Genomic DNA, 20,172 nt, shown 5'->3' on the forward strand with positions numbered 1-20,172 from the left:
AACGACTTTATTACCAAGAGTCAGATGCACCTTTTAGGACTTTAGTCACCACTTTGCCCTTCTCACCACTCCGAGTTTCAGAGCAGACTTCTAAGGTGAGGGCTGGAGCTGTTTGTGGCAGTTGAGATGTAGGTAAGTGGTGGATTTCTGCAGTGGCACTTAGGATTTCTCTTTTCCCTGCTACAGACTATCTTGACTGAATCATGACTTCCAGATGGACAAAGAGAAAGCAGAAAGAAGAGAGCAGGCATTGACCCATGAGCTGTCCTCGGTGATGCTGCCACATGTAGAGTATGCATGATTTAATGCAAGAAAACATCCAGTAAATTTCAAGAGCACTCAAAAATAGAGGCGCCAGCAAGCAAGTAACAGTGAACTGGTATGAAATGGTCCCTGCTTACCCTCTTGTGCTCTTGTGATGTTTTGTTAAACAGATACTGAATTCAGTGCACGCAATGTCAAAGCAGCTGGAGTTTGCAAATTATGGCAGTGCTTGGGGAGGACAGTAATAAAAACAGTATGTATTTAGGGGAAGCAGAGAGGGACACGCATGGGCTCTGTCTGCATTTTGTAAGGATGGTTCTTAGAATCACAGAATAGATTCATAGAATATCCTGAGTTGTAAGGGCACACCAGGATCATTGTGTCCGATGCCTTGCTTCGCACAAGGCCGCCCAAAGAACAACTTTATGTTTTTTTCCAAGAAGGACATAAAAAACAACTCTGAAATGGCATCTGGCTATCCCTAGAGTGCTTCCAGATCAGTAAGGATAGGGAGGGTGCTTTTGCCTTGCTGTGTTCCTTCTGTTTGGATCACACAGTTTCTTGCATGGGACAGTGCTGACGCTTTAAAGAGCAGATGGAGCACACAACAGTGGGATCCAGATAGCCTGGAGGTCCTTGCTCTGCCTGGAACTGCCACGAAGATAATGTGACTGGTCCTGTGGAAGTTTTTTCTGATACCATATGAATAATCTGAGCCTAAAGTTTGTGGGGCTGATGAGGTGCTGTGTGTATTCCAGTGGTGCTAAGTTTGGTGCAGCAGAGCCCCAGTACTGACAAAGATGATCCTCCACAAAGGCTTAGCGGCATCCAAAGGGAATTCTCATGCAGTGGCTTCTTATTCTGGGGGAAGCTGCAAGCCTAGCTGTGACCTTTGAAAGAGCTGCTGCTGTAGGGAAGGAAGCAGTTCAGCTGGTGGCAACTGTGCTCTGCCTGCTGCCCCCTCAGATGCTGAGCCCCCTAGGCAGCAGCGCCAGATCCTAGATGAATGGGAGGTATTCATTTAAAAAAAGAGCCTGAGAATAACCTAGACTTTCCTGGAGAAAGGTGCTTTGGAAATATGAGAGTTGGTCTAGTCTGGGATGTGTGATGATGCAGGCATCTGAGTGCTAGCAGAGTAATGTGAGAGACTAAAATGTCCTGGAGGGCAGGAGCCAGGAGTCACTCATCAGTGAGCTTTGCTGAGCTTTCTGTGTTTTTGATCGCTGCATGGAAGCTGGCACTGGCAATCCCACTGAGGAAAGGATGGCCACCAGTGAGTAGATACCAAATGTGTCGATACATCCCATTCAGGGCTCTGTCATTCCTGGCAGCAAGAGAGAAATTGCAGACATTGAGAAACAGCCAAGTCCTCGAGGTGCCAGGGCAGCTCCTTGCAAAGAAGAAAGCCCTGTTAGCAGGGTCATTGGCTCTGAGACAAGTGCTAGACAAGGCCCATCATTCCCGTGCTGTGATTTGATACACATCCCAGGTCCATGGGAGCAGTAGCAGATTGTCCTTCACTAAACCTTTTCCTGACAGTCACCCTTCTTCCATGCTGCACACAGACTCATGAAGAGGATTCAGTGCGTCCTCTCTGCCAAGAGCAGTAGTGCTTCCACCCAGGGCTCTGCACCAAGCTCTCAGATGGGCTCAGGTTCTCCTGGCTGTGCACAGCGGTGATGACAGGCAGCACAGCTGGTCCTGCAGCTGCCTGGTCACCAGCAGAGCAGAGGCAGCACCCATATCGCAAAGTCACAGACCATAAGCCTGGCCGGTGGTCCCACAAGTGCTTGATGCGCAGGGTGTTCATTTTAGGTTTTAACACACGTTTTGTGGGTTGTAAGGCTCTCTGGTATCTGTAACCACCACACTCAGTACGTCGTATGAGATGCCAGCTGAACTCCTATTCCATCATGCCTGTGAGCTCTTTAATGCCAGCGCTTTGCATAGGACCTGATGGATACAGAGAAGAGCTGTGTGCCTGGCCCATCCTGCCCACACCAATCTGCACTAGGGACATCTCCAATACAATGTGAGGGAACAGTTTATAGGTCTTCATGGAGGAGAGCCAAAGTGAAAACCATCCACTCACCTTTGCTGACTGGCACCAAAGCAGCAAATTTCTCTTTCATCTGGCAGGAAAGCTACTGCTTTTATGAGTGTCCCAGTTGTTGACAGATAAGGGCAGGGAAAGCATGGGGACGAGGAATTAAGCAATAAGCCTTTCTGCCAAGGAATAAACACTGTCAGGCGTGGGAAGTGCTGCCCTCTGTCTCCACAGGATGTTTCTTGCTCTCATTTCTCTTGGCAGAAAATTGATTTCCTCACTACCCCTCTCCTCCCCTCGTCTACTTTCAACTGCGACTTCTCCTCCCCATCACTTCTCCACTTCTCTCACCACATCCTCCCAGCAAGCAGGAGACTCCCTCACTCTCTGCATGGGCTGCATGTGGACATGGTGGAAACACTGCTTTAAAATTCATCATCCTGAAGGAAAAGAAGTGAATTTAGGCTGTCACTGGTGATGCTGTGAGAAGGAAAGGAGGAAGGTAAATGCATGTTCTTCATTCCAGCTGAAATAGGGTGACTTTACAGCTGAAAAAGGGGAGTTAATGCAGCTGTATGGGATTAGAAGGGGCAGATGTGCTAAGATTTTCCCATGAAATTATTTAAATAGGGCCTAGACCTGAAAATAAGCAAAGAAAGTCATTGCAAAGGGGAAGTGCCATGTTAACATTACCAATGAAAGACTTAATTTCTGTTTTAGAGTTAATACAGCAGTTTTTATGATAACCACCTTTGAAGGTTTTTTTCTTTATTATGGTTTTTCCCCTGACTGTGTATCAGCATTTTCCTCCTTTCAGGCTATTCTTCTACTCTCATACAAGGCTCTGCAGGGCTTCACATATCTTGGGACATCCATGGGAACCCAGGAGATTGTGTGCTTTGATCAGCGAGAGTTGGAAGTCGCTGGTGTTGTTCTCAATCTAGATTGCACCCATGAGCATAAATATACAGTTATTGCAAGAAGGCCAGGATTTTGAGGGTTAACCACTGAACAAAAAGTTTATTATAAAACTAGTGATGGTGGTATTTTATAAGGCTGTTCTTATAGATTGTGGAATAGGACCAGATAAGCCCTGACTTCTCCTTCCTGCTTACTCTCTCTTCTGCTCTCTATCCTAATCAGGCTTCCTCCTCATTTCCCCAAGGCAGCTGCATCCTCAGTGATGCTCTGACCATCTTTTTAGCTCAGGCAGGGTCTCTGCCTGGAGCCGTGAACGTCACCTACACAAAGGTAATTTCCTTCAATTTGACTCTCAGGACTCGTCTCTCCATCTGCAGCATTTGCTACTAGCAGACCTGTGCATGTGCTGTCAGGCAGCTCCTAGCTAGACACCACTTTTGCCCATCTCAGACTCTTGGCATGGCAGAAGCACACAAGCTATTGCTGGCAGATGGAGTTGTACTTGCCTGTCAAAGTCAGCATTTTAATCATAGAGATTATCTCTATATTATTTAATCATAGAATCATAGAGTCGTAGAATGGCTGGAGTTGGAAGGGACCCTAAAGCTCATTCAGCCCCAACCCCCGCCATGGGCTGGCTGCCCCCCACCTGGCCTTGGGAACCTCCAGGAATGGGGCACCCACAGCTCTCTGGGCAGCTGTGCCAGGGCCTCACCGCCCTCTGAGTAAAAGCTTCCTTCTAACATCTAACCTAAATCTCCCCTTTTAGTTCGAAACCATTCCCCCTTGTCCTATCACTATCAGACTGTGTAAAAATTCAATCCCCCTCCTGCCTCTTAGCTCCCTTCAAGTTCTGGAAGGCTGCAATGAGGTTTCCCACAGCCTTCTCCAGACTGAACACCTCCAGCTTCCACAGCCTGTCTTCATAGGAGTGGTCCTCCAGCCCTCGGATCAAGGCCCTCCTCTGGCACCAGCTCTGCATGGGGCCTCACGAGGGCAGAGCAGAAAGGGACAATCCCCTCTTTTGCTGCAGCCCAGGATACACTTGCAGGGCTGCAAGCACACGCTGCTGGCTTGTGATGAGCTCTTTGCTCACCAAAACAGCCCTTCTCCTCAGGGCTGCTCTCAAGGAGTTCAGCACTCTCTTTGTAAAACTTGGTAGGACCAGTTAAAGTAGTTTAAGTGACTATTAAGATGCAATCCCTTTGAGACCATGAATAAAATATATTTTCCTTCCACTTTTTTTTTCTTTTCCCTTTCTCCCCCCCCCCCCCCCCCCCAGTGTGAAAGTTATAAAAAGCAATGTACTGAGTTATAAATGGTGAGTATCCCATGAGTCTGGCTTGAAGGGTTCGCATGGAGGGGTAGATCAGATCAGCTAAGAGGAAGCCAAACAAAGCAGCAGAACCTGATGTTTTTTAATAGTGGAGTAATCCAAATCTTTGTTTTCAAGCAAGACACGAATGCCTCCGTCAGATATTGTGTCTCTCTGGCTTCCTTGTTAATGCCTCCCTGAGCTGCAAACATTGGATGGCTTAGTGCTAAGTCTGGCTATCTGCAGGGTTAGTTGCAATGTAAACAGCATTGCACCAGGAGCTTTAGCCTGATCCAGTGTACTGGACAGCCATGGGCAGCTGGGTACCCCAGTGGCAGGTTTTTAATTGTACAGAGGTGCTGAGCACTACCAGACAATTTGGCTGTGTTACATCTCATATTTGTCATCTCTGCAAAGGCACATAGTTTTTGTACTAAACTTCAAATCTTGCAAAAATATCTTTGCCTTTAGCTAAATTTCCATTTACGGTTTGCCCTTCAGGGGGGTTCATAACAACTTTTTTTTTTTTTTTCCTTCTTTTAAATTTATGTAACTTTCTACATCTGTTTAGGAGCTGAAAACCTGGCCAAAGCAAACACTGCCCCAGACAACATTCCTCCCCAGGCACAGGCAATGGAGGTGTGCAGTCAATAATGTGCTGAGGCTGCCAAAAAACCTGTACATACTGTCTGCTTGCACCACGTGGGCCAGAACTCCTGGGTGTTTTCTCCCTCATCTCTGGCTCTGGGAGTTATCCAGCCATTTATTTTTGGTTATTGCTTTAAAGCCCTCCTTGGGAAAGCTCCTTCATAGCTGTACTTTTACTATGTACTATTTCTGTGTACGTGCTGCTAATACTGTTCCTTTCTCCCAGTTAGTGGTGCAGAGAAGAACAACTTTCAATAAAATGGGGCTGTAAGTCTTATTTAGTGGGGTGTGTGCTGATTTTAAGATTGCAGAATTTTGAAGATGGTACTAAACTGGGAGGAACTGTTGACTCCCTCAAGGGTAGAGAGTCCTTGAAGAGTGATCTCAACTAATGTGATTTGGCAGTCACCAACCACCAACCAATGCAGTTTGAGAAAAGCAAGTGCCAGGTTTTACAGCTGGGACAGGGCAACTCTGACTATATACAAACTGGGGTACGAGAGGCTGGAGAGCAGTCCCACAGAAAGGGGTCTGGGGTTTCTGGTGATAGTAAGTTGAATCTGAGTCAGCAGTGTACCCTGCTAGCCCAAAGGCCCACCATGCCCTATGGTGCATCAGGCCCAGCACTGCCACTGGGTGAGGGAAGGGATTGCCTTGTTGGAGCACGCCATAGGAGGCTCCTATTACCACGTCACAGTCTGAACCAATAGTTGAGCACTAGGTGAGAAGGCATGGCTAACCAAGGAAGCTCAGGTGCAGGCAATGCACCTGAGTAATGAAAAGGAGCCTAGATCTCCCCCTCCTTGCTTTCATTTAAGGGTCAGCTGCCAAGGCAGCAGCATTTCTTTAGGTAGAGGTTGCTCTCCTCTTGAACTGTTGCCAGTCATTGGAAAATTGGAAGAGGTGAGCAGTTTTTTTTTTTTCTTCTGCTATTGCTCCATCAGGTTTGTATCCTGCTAGAAGGCGTTGTTATCGCCTTCTTTTGCCATACAGGAGGAGAGAGGAAGTAGCAGTCTGCCTGTAGCCCCAGTGTTCCCACACTCTACAGCCACCATAAACCATACTGAGATACTCCAGGCTGTTCTCAGGAAATCGCCAGTTCTCAGTTACTCATCCCATGCATCCAGCACGGAGATTTAAGTGAATGGGAAGAATTGTGTGCACGTGCACAGCATCCCATAAAGACTGGTGCAAGGCTAGTGTCTCATCATAAACCCTTTCCACTCAGACGCTGAGGTTTTGCTTGTGCTGAGCTGCAGTCAGGTCTGGCTGGGAGTAGTGCTCTTCAAATTTCTATGAAGATGACTGCTGACCTTGTTAGCAAGGGTCTCCTGACTTGGTGAAGTTTGTTGGAGGGCAGGGGTGACACAAGAGGAAGATGTCTGGCAAATGCTGACGCTTCCAGGAGGTTTTTGTCAGATGTTACTTTTTAGAGAGAGATGGAGGATGAAGTAGGTCTGAGTCTGAACAAACCCAGAGTTGATCTCCAATGTAGGAGCAAGTATTTGCAGCTGAGGGTTAAGATCAATGGGAGTGACAGCTGGAGGACATGATGAGGTAAAAGAAGAGCACCTGGCCAGGAATGTCTCTGCCAAGCAGAGAGAGGCCTCTGGGATCCTGTGAGACCTCAATAGTGAGGGCTGAGATCCCTGGTGCCTGTAAAGGCCTTTGTTTGGAAGGGTGGAGTGGGGCAGTGTGGCTACAAACCAGTATGCTCTCTAGAGAGGAGGAAGCAGGATGTCTTCTGCGCTTGGGAAGACACTGTGTGGCATGTTCAGTTGCTTCTCATCCTAAACAGGTGTGTTGGCAAAGTAATCCTGAGTCTTTTGTTTTTATGTATGTGTTTTTCAGAGGACCTTTATCTCAGCTCTTCTGCCAGAACAAAGCACCAAAATGCAACCTGTGTCCCTGCACAGCCTTTCAGAGCTGGAAAGAGCCAGTTTGCAGGAGCTAGCCCTCTACCAGCTGCAGGAAAAGCTGCTTGTTGGAGATCTCAGCCTGGCTAAAGGTAGAGGATGGGAGAGGATGGCATCTGCCAGGGGAGGACTGAGGTCTGAGCCTTTAGTTCTATTCATCCACACTCCCGCATTTCATCATGTGGGATGATGTCTATAGATTGGTATTTGTGATACTTTCACTTAAGAGTCTTGGTCCATTTTTTATTTTGTTCGTTTCCTGCTTTGGTCTGAGCATTGGAGGCTGAAGCAACCTTCTGGGGAGGGTTTGTGTGTTGATAGGAGTGTGAGAATATTACCCTGCCTTTGGTCCTGCTAATCCAAAACAGATGCGACTCAATTTAGCAAGGGCTTCCAGCGGGGCAGTTCCACTGGGATGGGGTAAGCTTTGTTTTGTGTTCAGCACAAAGCTCTGATGCTGAGATGGGGCTTATGCAAGGCTAGAGGATATGCTTCTGAAATTAATGGGCAGATAAATATAGAAATTCCACAGGGATTATGGTCTTCTGTCCTGGCCTACAAAGAAATAAAGGCATTTTCTGGGTTCCCATAACTGCCTATGTTCCCTAACAACTTAACATCTAACCAAGTAAGCACTATGAGTTGAGAATCAGTTGACTCAAATTGTACTTGTAATTTAACAGTGGAAGACTAGATGCAAATGCCTTCTCTATGCTCTGGACCATATTTTGGCATCCCAGTATGGCAAAAGATGCTTATTAATCATGAGCTGTACACGTAGTACCAGCAGAGCAGTTGCAAAGGGTGCTTGGGTTCTCCAGCCTCACTGCCCACTCACTGCATGGCTGTTGCTGCCACTGATACAGGAGGTTGGGCTGGAGCCCCCCAGCTCTGGAGTGCTGCTACAGAGAAGGAGTTTTTTCTATCGCTCATCCTCAGACTCATATTGCATAGAAAACAGGTGCCAGAATGTAACTGCATTTATTTATTCTGGGTGACATTCAAGTTTTGTTTCTTGTTTTATTAATATTTAGAATATTTTGGAACATTTCATTGCTTGAAATATTTTCAAGAAGAGTGAAAGAGAAGAAAGTTCCCTTCTCATTCCCAGGATATCCAATCACCCCAGGGCTGCAGCAGCAGCCACTGCAGTTTCTTTCAGTCCCTGGGGAACTCTGTTCATAAACATTCTGCTCTCCCCAATTTGTTTGTTTGTTTTGAGCTGTTGTGAACCATTCTCAGTGATATCGTGCAGCAGGAGCTTTTCTACAGAACAACGGCAGGGTGAGAAGCAAATCAACAATTTCCTTCCGTCTCCTGCGTTTTATCAGTCAGGTTCCTCTCTTCCTGTAGGATGAGCACAGGGAGTGTAAATTCCTGATCTCATCTTTGTGTGTGTTTACTTGGTTTTTGAAGAAAGTAAATGCTCTTTGGTGAATTCCTTTCTCCTTAGCTGTCTCTGTATCCCTCAGCTTTCTACCTATTGCTTTTTTTTTTTTTTTTTCAGTTTGTTGGCTGGGAGTCAATGTAAAAGAATAAATGAGAATTAGTATGAAAATATTGCACCTGCAACACTGTTCTCCTAAGTTGATGTACTAAAGGGAGGTTGATAATGTTTGGAAGTGCCTGAATTTGGTCTTCATTGTCTCCATTTGAGTACATTCACCTGTCCATGCTTCTTCCCTAAAAACTGCCTACATGAAATTTATTTGATAAATAGATCTCTTTAATAAACAGCCACCATATGATTGTTATTACTTCCCTCAACAAAAACATGTTCAGCATCTTCTTTAATCCTCTCCAGGGAGAGCATACACTGTGGGGAACACAGGGTGTGTGAGCCACCGTTTGGGACAATTTTGATATCCCTGGGCTGCTCTTTTCAGTCCTTGCCTCATTCAGTCCCAACAAACTTCTGTAGCATTGCAGACTTTTGAGTAAATAGCCATTTCCAGGATGGCCCTCCTGAACTGCAGAAGAAACTTTTGATGGACACTGTAATCTCATTGTGGTCAATTCTGCAAGAACAAATCTGTTGTTCAAGTAGGAGAAGACCAAAACAAGATGAAATCTCTGAAAGAGGTACAACTACCTGTGAAAAGAAGTAGTCCTTGTCTCCCAAGTTTGACGTAGATCATATGCATTACTCTGCCACGGAGATAGCAGCTCATGCCTTCTGTAGAGGGGGATCCATGTGGTTTCTTTACTATCTGCTGCCTCCTGGTTTGTTCCTGTTAGGAACGTTTGGATGGCTCCAGGAGTAGAGAGTTATTGTGACTGTATGTTTAAAGTGGAGTTTTGCTGGCATTTTTTCTTCCATATCTGGGTATTGTTTTTTGCTCCAGCTTGTTCTTCAACTTTTTGCTATTCATTTAATGAAACAAAATGTACAGTGCTGTATAATGATTAATGTACGCTGTGTTTTCATGTGCATACTGTTCATATCAAAGTAACTTCCTTCTAAATCTTACAAAATAACCCAAACATTTATATAAGCTGCGTCTAAGAATAGAATTCTTAATAAACGGCAAAGGCCAGAGTAGGATGATGTGTTCTGGGAAGATTTAGAGTGATTAATGGATGAGTTTTCAGTTAATTGATGCAACAAAAAAATAGTGACTGCTGTTCCTGGATGTTCCATCTCTGAGGTTACTTAAGTGTAGGGCTTGGCTGTCTAGGACCAAGATGGGATTTCTGGGTGATGTTTTGTCTAATTTTTTTTGTTTATATTGTGTAAAAAAAAAAAAACCAACCAAACAAAAAAAGTTATAGGGCTGTATTCCTTTTTCCAGTGTCAAGACCAGACCTCTGAGTCTGAATTAAAGTAGCTTTCCCAGTGTTTAGGTGATGATTAGAACATCGCTATTAATTCAGGGTCACATATAACGTGACAGGATTTAAAGTGGCCAGAACACTTTTATTCTACAGCCTTGGGTCAGCAAAGGCTTTTACCACTGGCCTTTCATGTGCAAGAGCCTATATGCTGTCTGCTGTCTGCAGCATATCCCACACACTCCATAGCTATCGCAGCATCAGGAGTGCGATGTGGGAAGCTGGGATGCCACCAGAAAGATCAGCTGTGGTTCATTGTTTTTTGTAATGCCTATTACTTTGCTGCCTGCATTGTATTTCATAAGCACTAGCTTGCGGTTGTCATGCATTGCTGGATTACATGTCTACCATGCCTGGTAGCTGGGAAGGTGCACTAAGGTATGGTGTTGTCTTAAGCCAGGCAGAAGGCTGGAGTAATTGCTGTGGGCACAGCAGAAATGCATGGAGAATGAAATGCAAACAGTGGGTGGGAATATGTTACCCTGGTCTGTCATATCACACATGGGGCTCAAGAGTCTGGCCTTAATGCAGAAGGATGTGGGAAAGAGGCCCCATGGAGAGTTATTGCTCTCCACTATCATGCATGGGCAGCAATCTTCCATGACATGCTCTATAGCAATGAAGGCTGTAGAGTGATTGTTCCAGTCACACTTCTCAGATGCCTCTTGCTGTTAGCCGGATGGGGGTGAGTCCCACTCTTGAATTGCTTTTAACCCACAGTTTAGTGCTATGGGATCCTGCAGTCCAGGTGTCAGGCTTCAGAGGGGCCCCTTCCTCTACTTCAAGAGGACAATTGTCAGTTGAGGGACATGGTTTAGAGAAAACTATTGGTGATAGGTGCACAGGATGACCTTGTAGAGTCTTTTCCAACCTTGGTGATTCTATGATTCTGTAATTCTATGATAGTAGTCCCCCACACAGCTGATGCCATTGTGCTGTCCTGCGTGGCCTGTAACACCACTGTGTCAAGTCCACAGTATTCCCCTACCTGAAGTAGGTGCCTGTGGACGTGTTCTACTTGCAAGGGTGCAGAAAGGTAAACAGCTTCAAGGTGGGACTGTGCCAAAGCAGCCTAATGATGCAGAACCTTTGCTTTTCTTCCCACAGTTGGACCTAAAGGCAGTAAATCTATCCGTCAGAAACTGGAGAGCTTTTCAAAGGAGAAGAAAGGTGAGTAACCTCCTTCCTGCCAGGGTTTTGGTCACTACTCTCAAACAGAATGGGTGATTTTTAGTGGGGCTGAGCTAGGAATCTTAAGTCAGCAAGGTGATTTGCCAGTGTTGCTTTGGTTTTCTCCAGAGTGTTGTGTAATGATGCATACATAACCATGAGAGACTGTAGAAGGGTGAATGTGTGTGTGCATGAATGTGTGGGCTTGTCTACTTGCTCATTCAACCTCTTCTTGCTGTTTGAGTTCTGACTTTATTGTCCCTTGAAGGATGTAAGACAAAAAGCTAGGAATGACAGAAGTATAGTGCACAACCAGCTGGGACTGAGCACTTAATAATTTTCTTCACCAAAGCACAAAAAGTCCACTCAAAGAAAATTTTGACCAGCAGTGTGATAATTTATAAAATGAATTTGTGGCTCATGTTCTGCTACAAAACTCTTTGGCCCGGGGTGGCATGTATGCTGCAAGTAAGGAAAGGTCTTCCAGTATCCACGAGGAGCTGGGAGGGAAGGAGGGGTGAATTATTTGAGGAAAAAGTCACATAATCACTTAGGTTGGAAAAGACCTCCAAGATCATCAAGTCCAACTATTGACCTAGCACTGCCAAGTTTACCACTGAACCATGTCCCTAAGCATCACGTCTATATGTCTTTTAAATATCATCAGGGATGGGGATGTAACTGGGCAGTGTGTTCCAATACTTCACAACCCATTCAGTGAATAATTTTTTCCAGGTATCCAACATAAGCCTCCCCAGTGCAACTCAAAGGCAATTCCTTTTGTCCTATCTTTTTTTTTGCTTGAGAGACTGGCCCCCCACCCCAGCTTGATACAACCTTCTTTCAAGTAGTTGTAGGGAGTGATGATGTCTCACCCAAGTCTCCTTTCATCTAGCCTAAATATCCCCAGTTTCTTCAGCCACTCTTCATAAGGCTTGTACTTCAGAACCTTCACAGCTCTGTTGCCCTTTTCTGGACATGCTCTGGGGTCTCGATGTCTTTGTTATAGGGAGGGGCCCAAAACTGAACATGGTGCTCAAGGTGCAGCCTCATCAGTGCTGATCACAGAGGGATGATCACCTCCCTGGTCCTGCTGGCTCACTATTGCTGATACAAGCCAGGATGCGATCGGCCTTCTTGGCCACCTGGGCACACTGCTCACTCATATTCCCCTAGCTGTTGACCAATACCCCTGGGTCCTTTTCTGCTCAGCACTGACATTAGTATCAAGTCATTAGTACCAAGACTGTCATCTCTGAACTGACATAGCTGATGCAAACCCTGTAGGAGACTGGAGGTTATAATTCGCTAATAATGTTTGGTATAAAATATTTCTGTGACTTAAAATCTATGCTTCATAGATGGTATGGTGTCTTCATAGGGTTGCAAACAATAAAAGAAAGTTCAAAAAAACTGAGACAAGTTGCAACAGGCATGTTGAAGGAGACTATTTTTGTTGCCATATTCCCTGCATTTCCTTCCTCTTCCTTCAGCATGCTGTCTATCACATGGAGCTCTCCCCACTTGCCTCCCATGCTGCCCAACACAGCAATGTCCCAGTCCTTTTCAAGGACAGCAGCTCCCCTTGGTTTTGCTCTGGCTTGCTTGGGATATTTCTTCTGCCCAGTTCAGGTTCCTAGGGAAATGGAGGAGAAACTGAGAGCAGAGACTGATAGTTGCAGGTCTGCCATCTTGGACTCTAGCTACATATCTCCTTTTCATGTATTGAATCTGTTTTACCTGCAGTCCTGCTTACACTCTTGCTAGTCGTTACCTTCACGGTATCATGGTATTCTCTTCTGTGAGTTAATTATTTTACCTGAAGATGCACATGTGTTCTTGGCAGCTGGCCTGTGCTGCCCTAGTTGATTTTCCCTGCTAACAGTACTTTCCATGTCTCCCATGTTTTTTTTTCTTAGACTGCTCTCCTCAGACTTTTGGGATCCCACTGTGCCAAGTCATTGCCAATGACCGTGCAAACAGACAACTGCAAGAAACAGTGAAGAGCAGCCGCCGGCTGTGTGTGGAGGTGGAAGAAACAGTGACAAACTTTCGTGCTCAGATGCAGAAGAGATCCCCGCTGGGCAGGGGCTGTCTGCTGGTACCTTACGAAGTGTTCCCTGAAGAGCCTCTTTCCCCAGATTTTCCTGACCATAACTCTTCTTGGAGTCAGCGAAGGGTACGATTGCAAAAATGAGCTAACCTCTGTGGCAGACTCATTGTGATAGTATTGCAGGCTGGGGGAGGCTCAGGCAAATGTGATGGCTACTGTTCATGCACTCAGGGACTAATGCTACGGAAGAGATGGACTGTGAGGAGTGGGCCAGTCTATACTACTGTTATGGGGCCTCGGAGCTCAGGAAAGCCAAGGTCACCAGAAGCACGAGGCCAGATTCCTATTACAGCAGGAATGGGAGCAGATTCAACATCAGTAGTGTAGATTTTTCAGACCCTCCGTTGCATAACGTCATCTTGAGCAGTACCAGCATCTGTCATGTCAGAGTTTTGGCAATGTAGCAGTTAGAAACAGGACCTCATTTTCTGAACTCCCATCAGAAATTGATTGTTGATGGTGGGTCCTGCTGGCTTCCTGGCCACAAAGCAGGATGAGAACCTTCTCACTGCTAGAGGAGCAATGATGCTGAGGTGGTTCTGCTTGCAGTGTTTGACTGTCTTTGCACCAAAGGGCAAGGAAGGTGGTGCAACTGGTCAGCCTTGACCACCTTGGCTTTAGTTCTGTTTTTTTTGTGAGAGGATGTATGTAGTAACTTGGATTAAGTTTGCTTCATTTCTTTGGAGTTGAGACCCATGCCTGATCTCTTTCACATCCCTGTAAATCCTGGTGTAGAGAAATTCCAATGTAGGTGACTAAATCCAGTATATTGCATAAAGATGGCTGTTTTTGGGATGTTTCTTCTTTCCTCGTGTCTGCATGCAGTATAGGCTCTGTCCCAGTAGGAAAGCTGTTTTTAGAAACACCTCACACTAGGAGCAATACACATAAATGAAGGCACAATAGTTGAAATGTTCCTCTGTGATTCTATAACAACCCAAGTTAGGCTCATTGTAGACCTCTACATTCATTTGGAGGCCATGCTTCTCTTTGTCACCAACTTCTGTGGTAACAACCATGGTGGTGTACTGGGGTCCTGTGGGACAGTTCCTGCTACCTTGTGAATCACCTCTGCTTCATCTCAGGGAGCCATGTCTGTGGACTGCATCACTGAACTGAGTGGCAACAGTTCCAAGCTGCTGGAGGCACTGCAGTTGTCACATCCCCATGAGCTGGATCCACGAAGGAACCTGGGCAAGAAAAAGATGTTAAGCCTCAACCCCATCACCTGGCAGGTCCCACGGATTATGGACAGATGTTGTAAACACATTGAAACATATGGTAAATAAGGATTTACATCCAGCCAGATGACCAGTCCCAAAGTAGGATGGTTAAAGCCACTGTAAATGTTGGGCCAGGGCTGTTTGGCCTGGCAGTTCTCAGAGAAAAAAGAAGGCAGTGGATTTCTGGGGCAGGATGCACTGCTGAGCAGTCACTTGGGGAGAGTTCTCCAAGCTGGGGGTAACTACTGGACTGAGAGGTGAATGTCACCCATGTGTATCAATCAACCCATTCCTAGTGTGCTGCCTTAACCTCCCCTGTAAATCCAATTTATAGTTTGGAGTAACTAAGGTTAGATCTCCTCTCTGAGCCACAGATAACCCCAGCAAATCTTATAGCTCCCAAAGCTTTCTTCTTATCCTCTCTGCCAAGAACAGAGAAAAACACACTGCCTCATGAGCAGGGCAAGATAACTGTTTCCATGATATTAACGTGCCCTGGTGCTGCAAGGTGCTGTGGGAATGCAGAGCACTAACCTGTCTGTCTCTCAGGTCTCCAAACGGTGGGCATCTTCCGGGTTGGGAGCTCCAAGAAAAGAGTTCAGCAGGTAAAGTGAGGCATTCACTGCATCCTTTCTGCATTTTCGTATACATGGGATAAATGCTTGTGTGGGAGGTGAATGAATGAAGCAGACACTGGCATGTAGTCTAAAATATCACAGGAATATACTGGAGTACGAACAATCTGTAACCTGTTTAGTCCTTTGCCCAGCTCTGGATAGCAAGCCTCATCTCTCCAAGCTGCCTTTAGCAGTTAAGCCTCATTCAACTAATGGCTCTTCAGAGTTCCCTCTTGTCAGTAGCAAGCCACTCTTGAGTTCTGGCATGCCTCCTTTCAGCAGCTCTGTACAAGGAGCATTTTTTGACAGTGTGACTGTTGGTTTAATTCTTCTCGTTTCCATTTTTAAGCTGAGAGAAGAGTTTGACCATGGGCTGGATGTCTTCTTGGATGAGCATCAAAGTGTTCATGATGTTGCTGCTCTGCTCAAAGAGTTTCTTCGTGACATGCCAGATTCACTGATTCCTAGGGAGCTCTACACAGCCTTCCTCAGCACAGCCTGTAAGCACTCAGAGTGCATTGTTCTCTTTCTTCACAGTCCACCCATTACTTTTGGTTTTGTATGGAAAAAAGGAAATTTTCTCCTTGTGCATTCACCAGGCCACAGCACAGTTCAGCTTGCTATGCAGTATCTCAGCCCAGTAGTTTCCACTCCTAAGGGTGTCTTTGCAAATGTTCTGTCCAGGTCCACCTACCCTCCACAGTTAGGGTGACTGCATTTTTAGACTGTCTCCACTGCTACTATTGTCATACTTTCTTGGTCTGGTTTACCAACTCTTTGTCTCTCTTTCCCATCCTTTCTTCTCATGTTTGATAATTCAAATTCTGGATTCTCTGCTTCCACATCAATAACCAGATTATAGTCTCACTGGCCTAGGACAGTCTTTGGCCACAGTCTGCACAGTATTAAATGCAATTACATCCCTGTACAGGCAGGATAAAATACTGGCTTTACTGATTTATTGTAAAGGGTAGAACCTATCTGGCTCCCTCCAGAACTTGTTATTGCAAATTTAAAGTAAAACTGTCCAGCTGGAGATATGTGTCTAGCAGACTGGGAACTGCACTAAACAATGAGCTTCTCTCTGTCCAGCCATGGAGGGCCCACAACAGCTGGCTGTGCTGCAGCTGCTGCTCTTCCTGCTGCCCCCCTGCCACAGTGACACGCTGCACCGTCTCCTGCAGTTCCTTAGCAAGGTGGCACGGCACGCTGAGAACTCTTGGGGCCCCAATGGCCAGGAGGTAAGGCTCATCCACAACGGTCAGCTCTATGGCAAAGGATTGTTTAAACTTTGTTGATGAAGACTCTGCAAAGCTAATTGCAAGCTTGGCTTAATCCTTTGACACCTTGGGCTTGCAATGACTCTCTCCTGTGGATACTCTTGAGCCAGCCAAAGGCTGAGGAGTTTTGTGCATTTTTCATTCATCTGATTAGAACAGTGGCTAAAGGTGATAATCCTATACTGCACACCTGATGCTACTCTGTCATACAGGTAAGGTTCTGGAATGGATTTTGTTTTTACAGAAACTAGGGCAGGCAACATTTTAAAGCAAAGGAAGAAAAACCAGGAAAAGATAAAACAAACATTTTCAATTAATTTCCTTCTCTGTGGTGAGTCTAATTTGTTCTCAGTTCCATTTTTCTGGTTTGCAGTAACCCCAGGTTTTTCCAACTGTCATGAGGAACTTATCATGATTCACTGAGGTTGATTTTGGTTTCTCTGGACAATTTGAGCTCTAGTTCTCCTCATGATGCAAAGAGATTGGTTTTATCCCAAACTGTAACGTGATGTCATCTACTTGTACAACTTGTCAAAGTGAGTTAGGTGGGAATGATGCAAGGAAAGGCTGCACCACGCAGCCTTGAGGTTAGCCCTATGTTCAGAGAAGACTGATCTGGACCCAGATCAACTTTCTATTTGTCACTCAATAGCTCGTGTTCCTGTGAGGCTATCCTGGGATATCGCATGCTGCTGCATCTGCAATTTTCCTTTGTTCTTACTTTCTAGATTCCTGGGAATAAAATGACAGTTTCAAACTTGGCCACTATCTTTGGTCCCAACATCCTTCAGAAAGAGAGTCCTGGAGAAAAAGATGCTGGAGCCATGAACTTTGAAGACAGTACAGCTATCATACTGGTGGTTCAAAGGCTGATTGAGCACTATCAGACCTTGTTCATGGTAGGTGAAGCTTTCTCAGGTCATCTTCTCTAGACCTTTTCTTCTCTGAACTCTTTCCTAATGGTTGTACAAAGATATACTCACAGCCCCACTTAACAGCAGGTGGCTCGAGGTGACTTGCAGAAATGTGATTCATTCCTCATGGTGCATGTAAATATTAATTTGGGATGGGTTGTTACTGGTCTCATAAGGACTGAGCTGAGGGGCATACCACAAACAGGTCATAGAATCAGAGAATCCTATTGATTCATAGGTTTCATCTTTTCTGTCACTTTCTACCCACACAAATAACTCCTTTGGGACAGGAAACAACCAGCCAAAAGCTACTGGAGTGGCACCTCAGTACCGTTTCTCTCTCAGAAGTCCCAGTGAAGGAGGAAAAAAAGATTGGAGCTCCTAGAAGGAAGGAGCTAGAAGGTGATGCTGGGAGGTTCAGATATTATAACCTCAGGCAGATGATGGGAAAGAAATAACAGTAGGGTACCATGAGCAGTGTCTGTCTGTCTCTCCTAGGTCTCTCCTGAAACACAGCATAACATCCTCAGGAGACTGTTTCAGACAGACCCCGATGTCATTGACTACCTCCTGCGCAGGAAATTCAGTGCTGTGCTGTAAGTATCACTCAAGGTACAGCTGGAGGGCACTCACCTGCACAGTATAGTCACAGCCATTGCACTGCTGGCAAATTAACACAAATCCTGCTGATTCTTCATACACTTCATCACCCTTTTTCGTGTTCCATCTGCCACTAACGCCTTCTATGAGCTGAAACGTCATAGTTTCTCTCTGTCCCTTGGAGCTTCTGTTTCTATTTCTCCTTGATCTGTGTTTTGCTCTCTCTTTTAATGAAGTCTTTCCTGTCTAAGAATTTCTCCACTGCACACTTTTGTTGTGTGTATCTACACATCTCTCGTCCTGCCACACTCCCAGTCCCCCTCTGCTCCATGCTCAACACTGGTGTGTGCTGCGTTTTCACTACCTGCATCACTATCCACCTTCAAACTTCCTTCATCCTTGGTGTTGTCTGCACTTCTGCTTATTTTTGGCCCCTTCTGCATGCATGTAAGTAGGCATGTGCCTGTATCTGCTTATGTGACTGCCAGCTATGTTTGTACACATGCTCCTTTACTGCAAGGTAGGGTAGTCCCATAGAAGACCAGAACTTGAGCTTGTGCTCTTCCCTGTGATTAAGAAAGATGGTTTAAAAGGACCTGGTGCCTCGTGGGCTGGGCCTTTATCATGTCGTAACACAGGAGGTACTTTGCTCCCCTGTGATCTGAAGGAGGACTTTCTCTGCAGCCTTCAGTCTCCTTATAGATCCAGGCACTCCTTTCATGTACACAGAATGTCCTGTATGAAATGGTTTCCTTTCAAGCAGTCTCTGCTACTGCTCCTTGTCTTACTTCACATTCCTATTGGTTCTGGTCAAAGAGATGACAAACATTTGGGGTCAAATAACATCTCTCTCTTTCTATTTCTTCCTTTTTTAGGCGCGCAGAAAGTGAGAATTCAACAGAGGAGCATGCTCCAATCCTGAAGCCTGATCAGACTCTGCAAAGTAACTCACTCTCAGAGTTATACAGCAACATCTCATTCCTGAACTTGAACATTGGCATCTAGCCAGATCTCAGCTCTGCCTTCCACGGACAAAACTGGGCAACATTTCCACTACAAAAATACAAAAATATGTTCTCTATTCTGCTGTGGAGGAGTGGAGAATGGAAGGGTGCATGAATGTATGCAAAAGTACCTTTGCTAACTGTAAGCATGCAAAATGGTTCTGGTGTAGTCAGTTCTGCAGCAGAATGGATTTTCAGTTACAGTTTTGTTGTCTGTCAGCTCGCAGGGACAGGGCTGGGAGAGAAGCAGCTTGGGCTGAGACCCACTGGGCATGACTGGCCTGAAACACAAGTGAGTGGAGACTGCTAGCAGGGCAGTAAGGATGGAAAAATGCAGTTAAACTTCATGCAGTCTGTACTTTGGTATGCCACTCACCATGTGTTGTCCTTTCACTGCTTTGTGCAGAAAAAGATCTCAGAGCTGAAGAAATGACCATAACCCAACAGCACCATTATTGCAAAGATCTATGGCGTGCCATGTTCAGAAAGAATCATGGATATATGTATATTTTTAAATTTTGATTTCAGGTTCCCAACTGCTCATTTTAGAGATAGATGACACAGTATTGACCACAAAATATATAGGTAATGTAGTACAAAAGAAAATATACTCTGAATGTCTTTATTCTTTGAGTAATATTCAGTAGGTAGACCATCTAATATATTACAATGTATTATGGAGATTGAATGTCTTATGATCTTTGGCTGATAAATGTCTGGTTTATTTTTTTCCTACATCTGCGGCATTGGAAGGCACCGCAAGTTACATGCGGATGTATGTTTTTAGCTGATGGGATAGAATGAAAGTTATCAGCAAATATTTTCTGCATTTACTCTGCTAGACGTGGCTGGTGGCCCCTTCCCCAGTAAACCCCTGGGTTGGGCTGTCCTTAGGTGAAACAGCAGTAAAAGGAGGGGTGCTATGGAAAGCCTTCCCCAGACCTTCAGGTAGGCCTGAAGCACACTGATCCACAGCCAGCATAACGTAGGATAAAGCTGCCCATGGTGTTCCCAGGCTTGTTCTTGCTTTGTTCAGACAGCAGATATCTGGAGGAGGGGAAGCTCCTCTTCTGAGATCAGTTAATCACATGTGGAAGGCCAAACTTTCAGCAAGCACAGGACAGAATGTCCCAGTGAACAGGGAGTAGGGGCCGAGACAAAATTTGAGCCTGCAGGGAAGAATGATGTAAATACAGATCTAGAGAATGTGCTTGTTTTCTAGTTGCTAGATCAGAAGGTGAGGCTGAAATAAAGGAGCATAGGATGGGGGGGTGACTTTAGATTTGCAAATTCTTTGAATGAATCTGT

General features: G+C 45.4%; 1 protein-coding gene across 2 annotated transcripts; it reads left to right on the forward strand.

Annotated features, from left to right (window-relative positions):
- Nucleotides 1-19,577, forward strand: LOC104912183 (rho GTPase-activating protein 6-like). 2 transcript variants are annotated; one of them, XM_085230606.1, is made up of 12 exons: nt 1-95; nt 187-379; nt 7,047-7,203; nt 11,051-11,113; nt 13,033-13,292; nt 14,312-14,507; nt 14,999-15,054; nt 15,416-15,566; nt 16,159-16,307; nt 17,075-17,245; nt 17,759-17,856; nt 18,736-19,577. In XM_085230606.1, exons 3-12 carry the CDS (start codon nt 7,089-7,091, stop codon nt 18,863-18,865), a joined length of 1,389 nt encoding a protein of 462 aa, XP_085086732.1. In that variant the 5' UTR covers nt 1-95; nt 187-379; nt 7,047-7,088; the 3' UTR covers nt 18,866-19,577. The 2 variants fall into 2 exon arrangements, with proteins under 2 accessions (XP_085086732.1, XP_010713564.1); XM_010715262.4 differs by lacking the exons at nt 1-95; nt 187-379 and adding an exon at nt 2,539-2,813.
- The last annotated feature ends 595 nt before the right edge of the window (nt 19,578-20,172 follow it).

The sequence above is a fragment of the Meleagris gallopavo genome, chromosome 9, assembly GCF_905368555.1.
Source record: "Meleagris gallopavo chromosome 9, MGAL_WU_HG_1.1, whole genome shotgun sequence".
NCBI lineage: Eukaryota > Metazoa > Chordata > Aves > Galliformes > Phasianidae > Meleagris > Meleagris gallopavo.